The following is a 15170-nucleotide window of genomic DNA, read 5'->3' as shown; positions in this document are numbered from 1 at the left end:
CTTATGCTCCCGACATACAACTGCCACAGGGACTCCTGAGGGTACTTCACAAGCAGAATGGAGGAAAAGAAAAAAACTACCATTTATAATGTCTTCAGAGTATCAACCCTTCTGACAAGCCAAGGACTTTGGAAAGCTTCTTTACTAATACCACAAAGACATTGTAAAATTCATCTTTTTCTCAAATTACTCAAATATATAGAATATAAGGTTTTATATTCTATAAATGGAATTTTTAGCAGAGTAAAAATATACAATTGACCATCAGCATGGTCCATTAGGGGAAATAATTATGGATAGCTAGGCATTCTTTCCTCCAGGTGTCAATCTAGTGCTATACATGAAGTCAGACACACATGAGAAGAAGTGGATCGACATTACTCTTTATTGCACGTTTGCTTACATGTCTTCTGCTTGTGGGTGGAACTGAATTGAAACACTGAGTTAGTTACTTTCAATCAATTTCCCAACAGCTCAAGTCAAGCGGCGATCTCCCAACCTATCTCCAGGGATTCTTTCCCAGAAACTAAGTATTAACTTTCTCATCTGGTCTACAAACCAAAGCACACATTTTAAAATTATTTTTAATTTTAAACATTTAAAACCAAACCAAACAAGAATACTATAAAGAAAATAATCAAAATTTCCATGTACACATATAATCCAGGCTCACAGAAATTCTGATTACACAGACTAAAAGTAACTATAAACAACCACTCTGGTAAACTATTCAGCAATCTTACGCTTATTTAGAAAAACTTAACACCTTAAGAAACTGATTCTTTCACAATTAGTAATTTATATGTCTGTCCTCTCTTGCTACTTTCCCACCCCCCTCCAAAAACAATCCATGAATCCAAATCTCCCACAGAAGCTATGATCATAAACTGTCCAGCAACTGTAAAGAGCCTAAGAAATTAACAGTCCAGTGACAAAGCAACAACAGAGACACATCTACTTAGGCAAACAACATTCTGGCCATCAGTGAATCAGAAGTAATGATTGAGGCTCCTGCCTTAAGCTTATCAATGTCTTATTTTAAAAAACATATGTGGTGAGCTCTTCTAAATCACTCCATATTCTCAAGTGAAAAAAATTATTTTTAATGAATTATTCCTAAGCTTTACTTTCATCCATATTTTCCTTAGGTAATTTAGAAGAAATAATCTAACCAACCTTAGCCTAACATTTTCCCTGACACATTTTCACATGAAAGTTACTAAACTCACAATTTCTCATTAGTCATACGAACATTATAAACTATGGGAAAAAATCATATTCATTCTTGCTCTGACCAGACAATATGCTAACAAATCTGTAAGAACGCTTGCCCATGCGTTTCCAGTTTCCATCATGTGGGTGGAGCAGCCACAACTAGGGAGTAGTATCCTCTCTCCAGTGAGCTAGCACCCATGCTTGTTCCACATAGGCACTGCCAGAGGCCCCTGTGGTGTCCTTTCAACGACGACAAACTCATCGGGGTTGCCAAATGCCTCATAGAAAACCAGCAGGTCTTGTATTGCATGCTCCTCAACCTGGGAGAAAAGAAAACATTTGCCTCATCTTTAAGTAGAACAGATTAGCAGGATACAGTAGTGGTCTTCTGGTTTCCTTTGGAGCAATGAAATGTCACATAGACAGAAGACTGCAGAAATGAATCAGAAACCCTTGGCCTTGTTAGACACGTCAAGCCTGAGCTAGAATAATCAGATACCTGTTCTCACTTTAATTTGAATCTCTTCTTAAAATTTTCATGTGCACGTGTGTGTCTGAGCACCTGACTCTCTGCCCCACCACATGTGTCCAATGTTCTTGGAGGCCTGAAGAAAATTTCTAAACTCCTAGCATTCAAGATAAAGGTGGTTGTGAGGTAACTGATGTTAGTGTTGAAAACCAAACCCAGGTCCTCTGGAAAAGAAATCTATGCTCTAAGCTGCTGAGCTGTCCAGGCCCTCGATTTGAATCTTAAATTTCAGGGAACAGAAACTGCATGGAATTGCTGGGCTCCATCCCTGCTAGCAGTTTTACCCTGGGAGGTAGTTCCTGCCACCACACTATCCTTTACATCTTACTTTTGCACTCTCCGGTGTTATGAGGCTTGTCTTTTCTGAGTCTGTATTCTTTCAGATATGTCTGTGAAATCTTCTACCTCTCAAAGAAGCCTACTTTTCCATAAGTTAAAACAAAGAAGGACTCTGTTGTCTATAATCTTGGAGCCGAAGTAGACGCTTAGAAGCAGGAAACATCATCAAACTCTTTGGCTATTTTTAAAACATCAAAAAGCACAAAGGATTGACAATACAAAAAATAGAAACTTGATCACAATGTGCTAGTTCAAATTAATTATCCTGAGTGTCTTCAATTGATTACTTAATGAATGGTTCAGTCTAGTTTTACATGTATTTAAGTTTTAGTCTAGTAGACCTAATCAGCTGCTCAATGCCAATCAATTAAATTAAATTTAAAAAAATACAATTTTCTACAGACCTATGAATAAGCTGGGTGTGGTAATCACACCAATAATATGTAGGGGTGGTTCTGATACTAAGGTCCTGTTCCCCAATTAGTTCTTGATCTGTCAGTAAAGAAGCCATGGGCCAATTGCTGGGTGGAAAGAATAGGCGGAACTTCCAGGTCACTGGAGGCAAATAGACAGATGCAAGAAGAGACACAGAGTTCACCATGCTTCTGAGGGAGAAGAGTCATGTGACATCTTGGGCGCAGTGGCAGAGGTGTTTAGCTGGAACTAGATATAACTGAGCAACCCAAGGTGAGGGCAGGCGGAGAGGGTGGAGCAAAGAATGTTGATAAGGGCCGTTCCTATAGGTGGGAGATAAGTAGTGTCCAGCAACAGTGCCAAAAGTCAAGCTGAATTTGAACAAGTGTGTGTGTGTGTGTGTGTGTGTGTGTGTGTGTGTGTGTGTGTTTTCATCCATGGATCCAATATTCTCTGGGTGGGAGCTGGTATTGAGGTCTGTACCCAGGGCTTAGGTGGGGTAGCAAAGCTACATGCATTTGGAAGGCAGAGGGAGGAAGAGTGTCATGAGTTGGAGGCTAGCCTGGACTACAGAGTTAGACACTGCTTCAAAAACCCAAATAAAAACAAATCCCAAAGACCTAGGGTTGAAATGTAACACAGTTCTCTCTGCGAGCTAAGCAAGTAGGTCACTCACCTGAATGAGAGCCAAGGGTTTCTCTCGGCTCCTGATGAGGGCAGCTTCTTGTTGCCGCTCTTCTTCTACGATGGAAGCAAACGTGACTGGAGCAACTGCGGGAGAAGCCGCCAGGGAGGAAGACAGCCAGGGGCTGTAAGAGTAACAATAATGACTTTCATTCGTGTCCTCTAAGTCTTACATGTAAAATTTCCTAACAAATATGACTTAGCAATGCTGCTTCTCCTGCCCAGGGAGTACCACATTCGAGAGGGAAGCTCTGCAGAGATTAGAGAATGGTGAGGTGAGAACACCAAGAATGAGAGTTATCATTTCATTAAAGAATTCTGTGTTGCAGGTATAATTTTAGAAAATTCTAAAAAGTAAAGGTGTAACAGATGATATAATTAACTCTTACTTTAGGAAAGAGAATACTAAAGCAATACGTTCTGTTAACTTCAACTACATAATTATCCATTTCTTAATACACATTGTGTTGATGTGAAGCACCAGCTTAGGATTTGAGGCCCATGAGTAACCAATTAAGCTTACTTGGGACTGTCTAGAAGTGGAAAATCAGAAACATGATTGCTTTCTAGTCCTGGAGTTCCATGAGTTGAACATCTGTAAAACAAATTCCAAACATCGGGGTTAAGGATTTCAGCAATATTAGTAAAACTTCTTACTAATAGATACAGCAGAACAGTGAGCTCTTGACTCAGGAGACAAATTACTGTGTGTAGTCAGGCCTAGCTTAAGAACTACAACCAAACAAAGAATTCTACAGAGACTTGAACCTCACAGGGAAAGCAAGCATAGGAAGCAGTCCTTTTCTAATGGTGTTCATGTATCATTATGTATGGGAGTCAGGCATATATGAGAAGTACAGAGGCTTGTGTGAATAATCAGCACTCATAGTTTGTGGGAAACTAACATACTGTGATATGATCCAGATGACTACAATAGAATAGAATAGAATAGAATAGAATAGAATAGAATAGAATAGAATAGAATAGAATAGAATAGAATAGAATAGAGAATATGGGATTTGTTAAGAGTTTCTGATCTGGGACCATAAGTCCAAATAAACCCTTCCTTCTGTAAACTGCCATGCTTGTGGCATTTTGTCACAGCAATATAAAAGTAACAAACATGGTAGTTTGTCCTTTTATTGTGTTTTAACACCATACCATGCCTCTGGTCTCTAGACCTGGTTTGCAAGACTTTCCCAAAGGACTTCACCAAGGGAAGTTGCATTTGGTCTCCATCCAAGTTAAATCCATCAGAATATAGAATATTTTAATTTATGATAAAATTTTTTGTCTGGATTTAAAGGTTTAAGAGTCCATGATGGCAGAGCAGGGGCAGTATGCTCATCGGCTGGAACAGCAAGCTGAGAGCTCACATCTTCTATCAGAAACAGAAAGCAGAAAGAGTGCACTGGAAATGGCCCGTATCTCTCTCAAAGTTTGCCTCCAGTGACATACTTCCTCCAGCAAGGACAAACTTCATAAGCCTCCACAAACAGTATCACCATGAAGGCACCAAGTATTCAAATGCCAAGTCTACTGTGGACAGCTCATCAACAACCACACTTCAGATGCTGACAATTATCCAGTCAACCAACTAAAGTGAGAACCAACTAAAATGCATCAGTACTTCCAACAATATGCAAATACTATAGAACTGTTAACTAATTAGTTGTTATATAAGTGCAGTTAAGTCAGTAGCTACAAATTATTAAAGAGGAATAAAGCAGAGGTATAATCAAACTACACCATATACAGCTATATATAGAAATGTCACAAAGAAACTTGTTATTTTCCACAATTAATATTAGCTAATAAAAGAGTGAAAAATGGTATGTCACAGACTAACAAAACTAAATCCAGAGTCTACTGGATCAATGCAAACTAAAGCTTTAAAAATAACCATTCTATTTTAGGAAGGACTGTGATATATGAGATCACAAACAAGCCTCACTGGGTTTGTGTGACCCTTACTTCATATATGATGACTCTGAAGAAGGGCTTTAGTGCTACACCGAAACATCCATCTGGAGAGTCTAGGCTTAACACAATGGAGAGCTGGCTAACAAGTCCCAAAAAACTTTTTAAATAACAAAAAATACAAAAATCTGTTTTGTAAGATTATAATCCCACAACTCTTTCCACTAATAATCTTTAATGGATAATTATATTAATCATTTCTTTATCCAAAGAACCGGGAGTCGTCAAAATTTCATCATAAAAGTACTGGAAAGCTACTAAATAAAATAGCTAGAAATTTTTTTAAGAGTTCTAAACTTTCAAATAATATAAGCTTATTAAGCTTCAGATTCTAAAACTAAAACCAGACATTCTAATATACAGCTTGTATACAATTAACCTTCTAAAAAAGAAAAATATACTAAAATGTTATATAAAATATTTTTAAAGAATTTTAAGTTGAAAAGTACTGTCAAATTTAGATGATAAAAGAACTAAGCGCCAGGCGGTGGTGGTGCACGCCTTTAGTCCCAGCACTTGGGAGGCAGAGGCAGACGAATTTCTGAGTTCGAGGCCAGCCTGGTCTACAGAGTGAGTTCCAGGACAGCCAGAACTACACAGAGAAACCCTGACTCGAAAAACCAAAAAAAAAAAAGAACTAAGCTATTTTTGCCTAGACAATATCTTTTAATTTGTAAGATTTTTATACTAGCTGTAAATTTTTTTACATGATATTAGAATTAATATAATCATAATAGTAATTTTTTTCCCAGAAATAGTTTTTCATGGTGATTAGAAACACGGCTCACATTTCCCAGTTCAGAGCTACAGAGCTATTTAGGTAAAAGGAAAATGAAAAAAACAAGCAAGGAACAAAGGGCTAAAAGAAGGAGTACAAGTCCTTCCCTTCTGTACTGTAGCATCCCCCAATGACACTGTCTTTCTTTGCTGCTGTTGCCTTGGGGGCAAAAGAATAATAGTAATAATTTTTTCAGTCACATTTTCTACAATCAAGACAAAAGTGTGTGTTGTGTAGATGTTCCTCAGCTGTGACCTGACTCGTACACTCTAACCCCCAAGGACTACCAGCATTCCTGTTTTCCTGCTTTTCACCCACTACTTCCTGTTTATGCTTCCCTTTCTCCTAGTTTTTCATTTCTTCTTTAAAATTCTTAGTTCACATTCCAAAGTATGTGCCGACAAGGAGGATCAATAGTGACATGGCCTGTTTCTCTTCTGTTCCACGGTCACACATTAGAACTGGAGTGTCACGGCTGCAGCAGTATCGCTCCTGCTCTTCTACGCATCCAGCAGATGATTTCCTTCACAGTGACGTCCAACTGCACTGACTTGCCATTTCACTCTGGCATAGCCATTTAATGTCTGTATGCAGGTTTCCATTTATTAACGAGTCTCCAAATCCATTCCAGGCTGGACCTGTACATTGTATTTTCCATATGCCCAACAGAAGTCAATACAATGTTGTGTTCCTACCAGTGTTCCACTAATTTGGTGCATATTTTGTTTGCCTACAGTGTTTTATATGTCCTTTTAAAAAACAAATTTACTTGTTTTAAAAACAAATTTTCTATGAATAAATAAAGCATGAAACACAATCTAGTGCTTTTTTCTATATCCTTATTAATGAGAGCCATCTATATGAAAATCAGCCCCCATTCTAACCATCAAGCTACTGATACATAATTGTTCAACTCAGCCTTCCAAAGTCATAGGACAGCATATACTTCTCAACAGTCACAATGTGACAGCACACTCTAGTGACCAACTAGCAAACCACAAAGCCTTAAGTATTTCTTAGTTCCATGACCAATAGCAACTTACTCAGTGAAAAATTAAAATCCCAATGTATACTGCTAGAATTTAAAATGTAAAATACTATAAAAATAAAATTAATTTTTATACTTTCAAGTTTATGCATCAGGGATACCCAATAAAATCCACTATATTCAAAACAAATGTTACCTGAAAAGCAGTTACAGTTGTAGATTCTTTCTTTATTCAGTCAATCACTAAATATTTGTTAAATGCCCATTTTACGCATGTGCATGCTATGCCTAGCTAAGAGAAATATCATTCTTGCTGCAGAGATGCTGCATTCTTTCATCTGAGACAAAAACAGATGCAGCACATGTACCAAGTGCCAGGTGAGGTTCTCATACCTTTAATCCCAGCCCTGGGGGAGGGGGAAGAGAAGGGGGAGGCAGGTGTATCTCTGAATTTGAGACCAGCCTGGTTTACATAGCAAATCCTAGGCCAGCCAGAACTATACAGTAAAATCCTGTCTACCCCTCCCCCTCCAAAAAGGAGGAATCACTGGCAACAACTATACACATGATACAGAAGCATGGCAGAAATATGTTGTGACCAGAAACCAACGATGACTCTAAACTACGCAACTGAACAGACTATATAAGAGGTTGGAATCAAAGGTTAAGGCAATAAAAAGAAGAAAGGTTCTGAACAAAAAGTCAAAGACAATATAATACATGGATTATTTCCTAAGACAAAGGAAGAGAAATTGACAAAAGCTAGGCCGTGTAGATCTCAAAGGCCATATTAAGAATTCTAGCTTTTATTCTAAAGGCATAAGTCCTGTATTTTTTTAAAGAGAATACAATAGTTTGATGTAGTGAAGCCAAGAAGACAACTAAGCATGGAGCCACTCTCATAACTAAAGTAGAAATCCAGAGGGTATGAGAGTGGATGAGAGCCTTGGTTACAAAGTTTAGTATATGTATTAAACATTTAAGAGCTAAAACTAACTGTATTCTGATTGACAGTCTGTTACAGAGAAAAAACAGAAACTAGCAAGCACTGCTTCTGAAGGAAAGAAGAGCAGGAAGAATGGGTTGTTTATGGAGTACCTACAGTTTGTTTGACTTTGGGTTTATGAGTAAATTATGAAGACAACTGGTTCTATGAAGAGGACCAGTAGCCTGAAGCTCAGGATCACATATGAAGGTAATCTGTCATATGTTATCTGATAACATATAAAAGTAGTCTAAGGTATATTATCTGATAACAAGACATATGCTCACGATACAGACAGTGTAGAAAGTATAGAAAATAAAAAGAGAAAATGATGCACACTGGAAGTTCTAGTAAAGCAGTCCCATCACGGGGCACCATTAATGTTAGCCAGATTGCTTTAGTTTAGCAATGGAGCAGAATCCAGGATGAAATCAAACAGGAGCTCTTGTAGGACATCTGACCCTGCAGCACTTTGAGACTGATGGGGCCATAATTAGAATAAACACGGAAGAGAAGTGGGAGATTCATTATCCACCCAGACATACTACGAAGCCCAGGTTGGCATTCATGACAATCCACCCCAAGCCTCTCAGACAACAGGATGGCAGGCCTGAGTCACTACATCTACTAGGACTTCTTAAAAATGGATTTCTAGGGAGGAAAAAAAATGGAAATAAAGTGTTGGTCATTACATAAAACATTAATCTGGTCACAACTGACCCCTTCCTTCTTCCCTTCCTCATTCCTTCCCTTCCTCCCTCCTCCCTCCTTCTCAACATTCTGGGAGGGTGTGCATCTGAAACTTTTTCCTATTACTAGCCTTCTACCAATCAAGAATGTTCATCTGCAATTACAATTAAGAAGCTAGGTGTGATAGCACAGCCTATAGTCCCTGTGCTTAGGAGGGAAAGGCAGGAGGATGAGGAGTCCCAAGTCATCCTCAGCCATACACATCCTAAGTTTAAGGTTGGCCAGCTTGTATAAAAGACCCTGTCTCCAAAAGAAAAACAATTTCGTACGAAATTGGAAAAGGCATTTTAATTAAAATGTTGCTACTAAAGTATGGATAAATTTTCATGTATTATGTAGGCATTTAAAACACAAATTGTCTTTAAAAATCAGTATAAAAAGTACCAACAATAACTGAGTTAGGTAGTGCTTACTTGTAATCCAGCATATAGGAAGTTAAGGCTGGACGACCCCAAGGTTAAGAACACCAAAGAAGTCCCAGCCTAGCCTGGATTATGAGATCTTTACTCAAAAAACAAGAACTAAATAAATAAAACAACTTGAGTTAAAACCAGAAACACTCAAAGTTCAATAACAGAGGTGGGTTTCAGTAGATCAACCCCAAGAGACATGTTTCGACGGGTTAGGTGGAATCAACTGCTGACACATGACAACATGGATGAATTCCAAAATAATTACAGTAGGAAAGGTCAGATTTTATAAAAGGCTGCAGCCTACATGGTTCCACAACCACGGAATTCTAAATTATACCAGCTCTATGTTATCAAAAACCAGTGGGTAACTGGTAAGGAGGGAACAGGGGCACGAGGAAGAGACTCTGGGAGCAGTGATTATGCTCACTCCTCTGATATGTGACCATGTCATGGGTGTAGACATATGCCAAAGCTCCGAACTGTCACTTTAACACAATTTATTATACACAGGTATCTCTAAAACTGTTATCAAAAGGAAGAATGAAAAGAGAGAAAGAGGAAATAGACTTGCTAACTTTTGCTAAAATGTACAAGAAGCTGTAATATCTGCCTTGGATATATCATTTTAGAACATGAAACCACCACAGAATATTTTAAAGTAGAAAACATTATATTAGTTTTAAATTTATTACCTTGCAACATTTAGGGCTGGAGAGTTTTCAGTTCCTTTAAAACAAACTTTTTTGACATGATCTCCTGAACTATGGCCAGTAACAAGTTTCTTTTCTTCTAGTAAAAAATCCCGGAATGACCTGGATGAAGGTGAGTGTAGAGATGCCCTGTAGAGGAAAGCAAAGACCATATTAAAATATTTTGTAAAGGAGCATACAAGGAGACAATATATAGTATAAAACTGTCAAAGAATGAAAAAACTGATCTCATATTTTTTAAACAAAAGCATTTAAAAACAGAGCAGCTTCACACGTTTTGTTTTCTTCTTCATATTAATTGTCTATTCCAACAGAGCTTCAGTATGCATGGTAGAACAGAACATGGTATACTAATTATTTTTTTGTCAACTTGACACAAGCTAAGGTCAACTTGAAAAAGATGACAAATGTCATCAGGCTAGCCTGTAGGAAAATGTGTGAGGAGTTTTCGTGATTAATAATTGATACACCAGGGTCCAGGCCACTGTTGGACTACCCTGGGCAGGTGGTCGTAAATCATAAGACTATGCCAACAAGCAGCTCTCCTCCATGGCCTTTACTTCAAATCTAGCCTCCAGGTTCCTGCCTTGACTTCACTCAATGACAGACTGAGACCTGGGACATGTAAGCCAAACAAACCCTTTCCTAAGTTGGTTCTGGTCATTGCTTTAACACAGCAAATGAAAAGCAAACACAAATAAAGACAAACGAAAACACTCTCATTAAATGGCTATTCAAAGTGTATACAAAAAACTGGGAAGGAAGTGTCTTAGGGTTTACTGCTGTGAACAGACACCATGACCAAGGCAACATAAGGACAACATTTGACTGGAGCTAGCTTACAAGTCCATTATCATTAAAGGCAGGAGCATGGCTGCATCCAGGAAGCCATGGTATAGGAAGAGCTAGGAATTCTACATCTTCATTTGAAGGCTGCTAGGAGAAGATTGTCGTCCAAGCAGTTAGAACAAGGGTCTTAAAACCCACACCCACGGTTAACACACCTAACTCCAATATGGCCACACCTCCAAAAAATGCCACTCTCTGGGCCAAGCATATTCAAACCACCACAGGGGAATACATAAAAATGTTTACAATGATTTAATTAGTTTTCAATGTGGTAGTAGAAGCTTGTTGATCTTGAATCAACAATGAAAAGTCTGTCATAAGAAAAAGGAATTACTAGATACCAAGGCTGGAGATAATCTCTAGATGTTAAAATTATCAACAATACTAAAATCGCTATTATAATTATACAACAAATAAGAAAAAAATATGTTTGGGATGTGTGCTGGTTAACTTTTTTGTCAACTCAACACAAGTTAGAGTTCCTTGCAAAGAGGGACTTTTAATTGAGAAAATGCCTCTGTAAGACTGGCCTATAGTTGAGTCTTTCAACCACTTCACTGATTAATGACTGATGTGGAAGGGTGCAGCCCACTGTGGGTGGTGCCAACCTTGGCAACCAAGCAGGATTCCTCCATGGCTTCTGCTTCAGTTCCTGTCTTGAGGTCCTACCCAGATGTCCCTCAATGCAAGACTGTGATGTGGAATTTTAAGAAGAAGTAAACCCTTTCTTCTCCAAATAGCTTTTGGTCACCATAGCAACAGAAACCCTAACTCTAAAGGAAAACAGAGGGGTGGCTGGGAGCAGGGTAGACGTGACTGACCGGGGAGGAGGAAGGGGGTGTAATGTCTGAGAGAATAATAATAAAAAAGAAACCTTAACTTAGGATGAATTAAGTGACATATAAATAACTCACCAGAGTAAAAGAAATGAGAAGAATAACAAGGCATTTCAAAAGTGAAACACAATGTTTTAAAAGCAGTTTTCTTGGATGGCCTTTCAGACTGAAAGTCAGTAAAGGAGATAAATGAACTGGAATTGCTGAGTGTGAAGAAGAGACAGGTGATGGACACTAATTTAAGTCAGCCCCAGTTAGTTATAAGACAGTAAATGGCCAACACACATAACTAGAGAACCAGAAGCAGCAGAGAGATGAAGACAAAAGTGTAAATCAGACAATGATCAGAATCTTTCTACAACTGACAAGAGACATAAATTTAAGATTAAAAAACATTAGCAATCCCAAAAGACAAATGTAAAGAAAAACACACCTAGGCAAACTAAAAATGTGCTTTAAAGATAAAAGAAAAAGAAAAGTTGGAGCTCAGAACACTTAGCTCAGTGGCGTATCCTGCCTAGCATCCAAGAGGCTTGATACCAGAGAATGAATGTGGGGGGGGGCGGGGGCCCGGGGGGAGGGAGCTTGAAAGGAGACAAGAGAAGTATATCACAATATCAGAATATGGCTAGTTTTTTTTTTTCCAAGAAACAAGAGAGACTAGAAAGCAGTAAAAAGAAATCATTAACACACCAAGAAAAAGAAACATGTCAGTCTAGCCTACATCTTCAAGTGAAGCTTTGAAACCATTAACAGGCCTTGACTGTGTTAGATGGGAGCCAAAGGCACCTAGCCAGGAACGCTGAACCAGACAGGAAACACTGAAGCTGCCTTGTATGGAAAATACATCATAGAAAAATAGATGATACAGTGCACCACAGGAATTACGAAGGTAATGAGGAACCCAAGAGAGAAAGTGTAACAATTTACATGATTTTAACCAAAGAATAAGTGCTCATATACTGAAGAGAGATAAATCTAGAGAACAAGCTAAGTGCAAAAAGCCAAAAAAATGCACCTAATTTTCAATTCTACTGAAATTGCATATTATATTCTAATTACATATGTTCCAATTGTGTTGCATTCTAGAATAGTTAAACCTAATCTACCAGCAACAAAGGAAGTTACCAATCACTGGCTCTGAGACAAGAGGGGATATTAAAGCAACTATTCCAGTGAGACTGTTCTAAGAGGACAGTAATATCCAGATATTTATAAGAACAACAATATACAATTAAAAAGAAGGATGTATTCCAGGAATAGTAAAAACACCCCAAAAAGTCAATCAATACAACTCATCATATTAAGATGGAAGGATGATAAAAATTCCATGGAAAACTATATAACAGAGTCAACAGAGGGATCACAAACAAAATACTTAAGCATATGTAAGATTTGTACACTGAACATTATAAACACTGTTGAAAGAAAACCTAAGATTTAGTATGCTTACAATTCAGAACACACTAAACTGTCAATCCTCAAATTTATCTAAAGATTTAAGACAATTACCAGCAATTCCTGTAGACATGGAAGAGATAAAAGTATATACTTTTGGAAAAAGTCTGAGAAGTCAATGGCTCCTGATTTCAATGCTGTCAGGCAGTCTTCACGGTGGTGCAGCGGAGGCAAGGACACGCAGGCCTGAGCTCAGGAGCGAGTCTAGTCAGACCCACACTCACTCCAGCAGCACCATGGTCTCCTCCATTAGAAGACCATCTCTACATTTAAGGTCACTTAGTATTCTAAGTAAAATCTCAAGCAGTAGAAAACAAACAAACAAATTCTTTATGAATTTGTATCAGAACCACTAACTATGAAAGTACCTGTGTTAAAAGAATACAAGAATTGAAAGTCCGTTTGGAAGAACCACCTTTGGTTCTGTGCGGCCCTTATCTGAAGAGAGGGATAGCATGACGGACAGAGACCACAGGTGACTGGGAACACCACTGCGGATCTCCTGTCAAACAAGCAGCTCACTTCTCTAAATACAGGAACACTGTAAGGCTGACTAGGAAAGCTCTTGTGAACTTAGAGGTTCTCATACATAGTAAACAACATACACCCTGCCAAGTCCTTTCCAGAGAAAAATAGTTCTTTGCCTAGGATAAAACTCCTTAAAAATAATAACAGTTACAGAATATCTTAGGCTCACACACTCATTAGCTGTGCACAGTAACCACCTATAAAGCAGCTAATATAGCAGTCTAAGCAAGCCCTGCCTTTCCATTGGGTATGCATAGATTGAAAACAGTGTCTGGTTTCCCACAATCTTACTTTCCAAACTTGGGCTTTGACTATTTTTCTATCTTAAAAGCCACAGAAACTTTATGGAGAAATATCTGTAGTCATTTATATCCATACAAAAATTAGTCAGGATTTTGTTCCTTAGCCTCAGCAAATTTAATGAATAAAATTTTCTAGGTGAAAAAGGTTAAATAATTCCAATTATTTTACATAAGCTAGCTCAAAGGAATTTACATTCAGACATAAAACCAAACCACAAAGGCCATACATTTTCCACAAGAAGTGAAAAATATATTTCTCCAAGTAAAACATTTAAAAATGAAACGTGCCCAGATCCCACATACATTTAGTGTTTCACATCGCTGTTAAAATTCATTGGCTGGAACTTCACTCTAATGCAAAGCCCCAGGATATTTAGTATTTTCCATTGACACACCTAATTGTAGGCAGCAAGGGTCCAACTCTGTCTTGGAAATGTATATGGAGTTAGTGCATGTGTGTGTGAATAGACTAGTAAAGACATTTCCACAGCCATGGTCTAAGCACAGGCTAATGTGCTTTAATTAACTGCACATTTAACATTAATATAAAGACAAGTATGAAAACATCCACAAATGTAAATTTTCATTACATGATTCTAAAGATAATAAAATATAAGTAGTTAAAAAGAACTACCATCATAATACATTCTGTAAAGATAGCCTATAAATTAAAATGCTAATTTTGGATTTTCTACTTTTCTAAACTAGAATATAGTTTAAACTCTGGCAATTATTTTTCAATTAGTGTGTATACAGAATGGTGTCTCAGGGTAGGCACCGTACATTACATGCATTTTCACTGCACATGTTCTGACTTAAAAATATAATTATGTATTACATTAAATAATGTAATTGTACTATTGTAAGTATATATTCTGTACATAACTAACAATTATAATATAAAAAGCAGCATATTATCTCTGGTTTTTGTCTGAAGTTCAATTTATGCTTGAAATTTATGAAGGAAACCACTCAACAACTAGTAATATTTATTTTAACTGTATTCAATGTGCCTCAAACCTCCTAAAAGCTGACCATTAACTATTTTATATAATGTATTCTTTAAGCTTCTAGGAAATACGTTCTGGTCTGTGCCAATAAGTTAAGATAAAATGCATATAACCTCACTGCCTATTATAGTCATATACTATGTATATTATTCTACATAGGTATCTAAATATGTATACTTGAAAGTACATCTTTAAAAGTTATTTCAGTTTAGTATTTAGTGAGTATAAATAAAAGCAAATATGTATCCTGAAGAATCTCACAGACAGGCAGATCCTGAAGCAGTGCTGGAGTACAGCTCGGTGGTAGAACTCTTGCACTGCATACCTAAGGCCCTAATTCAATCTCTAGCACAAAAGAAAAAAATCTTTAAGATAAAAACATAGTTGAGTCTAAAGTGATAA

General features: G+C 37.6%; 1 protein-coding gene across 2 annotated transcripts in view; it reads right to left on the bottom strand.

Moving 5' to 3' along the window:
- Nucleotides 1-364: 364 nt before the first annotated feature.
- Nucleotides 365-15170, bottom strand: part of Ibtk (inhibitor of Bruton tyrosine kinase) — a 67559-nt gene continuing 52753 nt past the window's right edge. For both annotated transcript variants that reach the window (XM_028756202.1, XM_028756203.1), the window contains exons 26-29: nt 9768-9914; nt 3705-3776; nt 3174-3306; nt 365-1535 (exon numbers count right to left, since the gene is read on the bottom strand). In XM_028756202.1, the coding sequence (XP_028612035.1) occupies nt 1404-1535; nt 3174-3306; nt 3705-3776; nt 9768-9914 (484 nt within the window). In that variant the 3' untranslated portion in view covers nt 365-1403. The remainder of the gene's footprint in view (nt 1536-3173; nt 3307-3704; nt 3777-9767; nt 9915-15170) is intronic.

This window comes from Grammomys surdaster, unplaced genomic scaffold (genome assembly GCF_004785775.1).
Source record: "Grammomys surdaster isolate TR1022 unplaced genomic scaffold, NIH_TR_1.0 126113, whole genome shotgun sequence".
In the NCBI taxonomy this organism is placed as follows: Eukaryota; Metazoa; Chordata; class Mammalia; order Rodentia; family Muridae; genus Grammomys; species Grammomys surdaster.
Note: the sequence above shows the minus strand (reverse complement) of the source record. Positions and strands in the feature narration are given on the sequence as shown.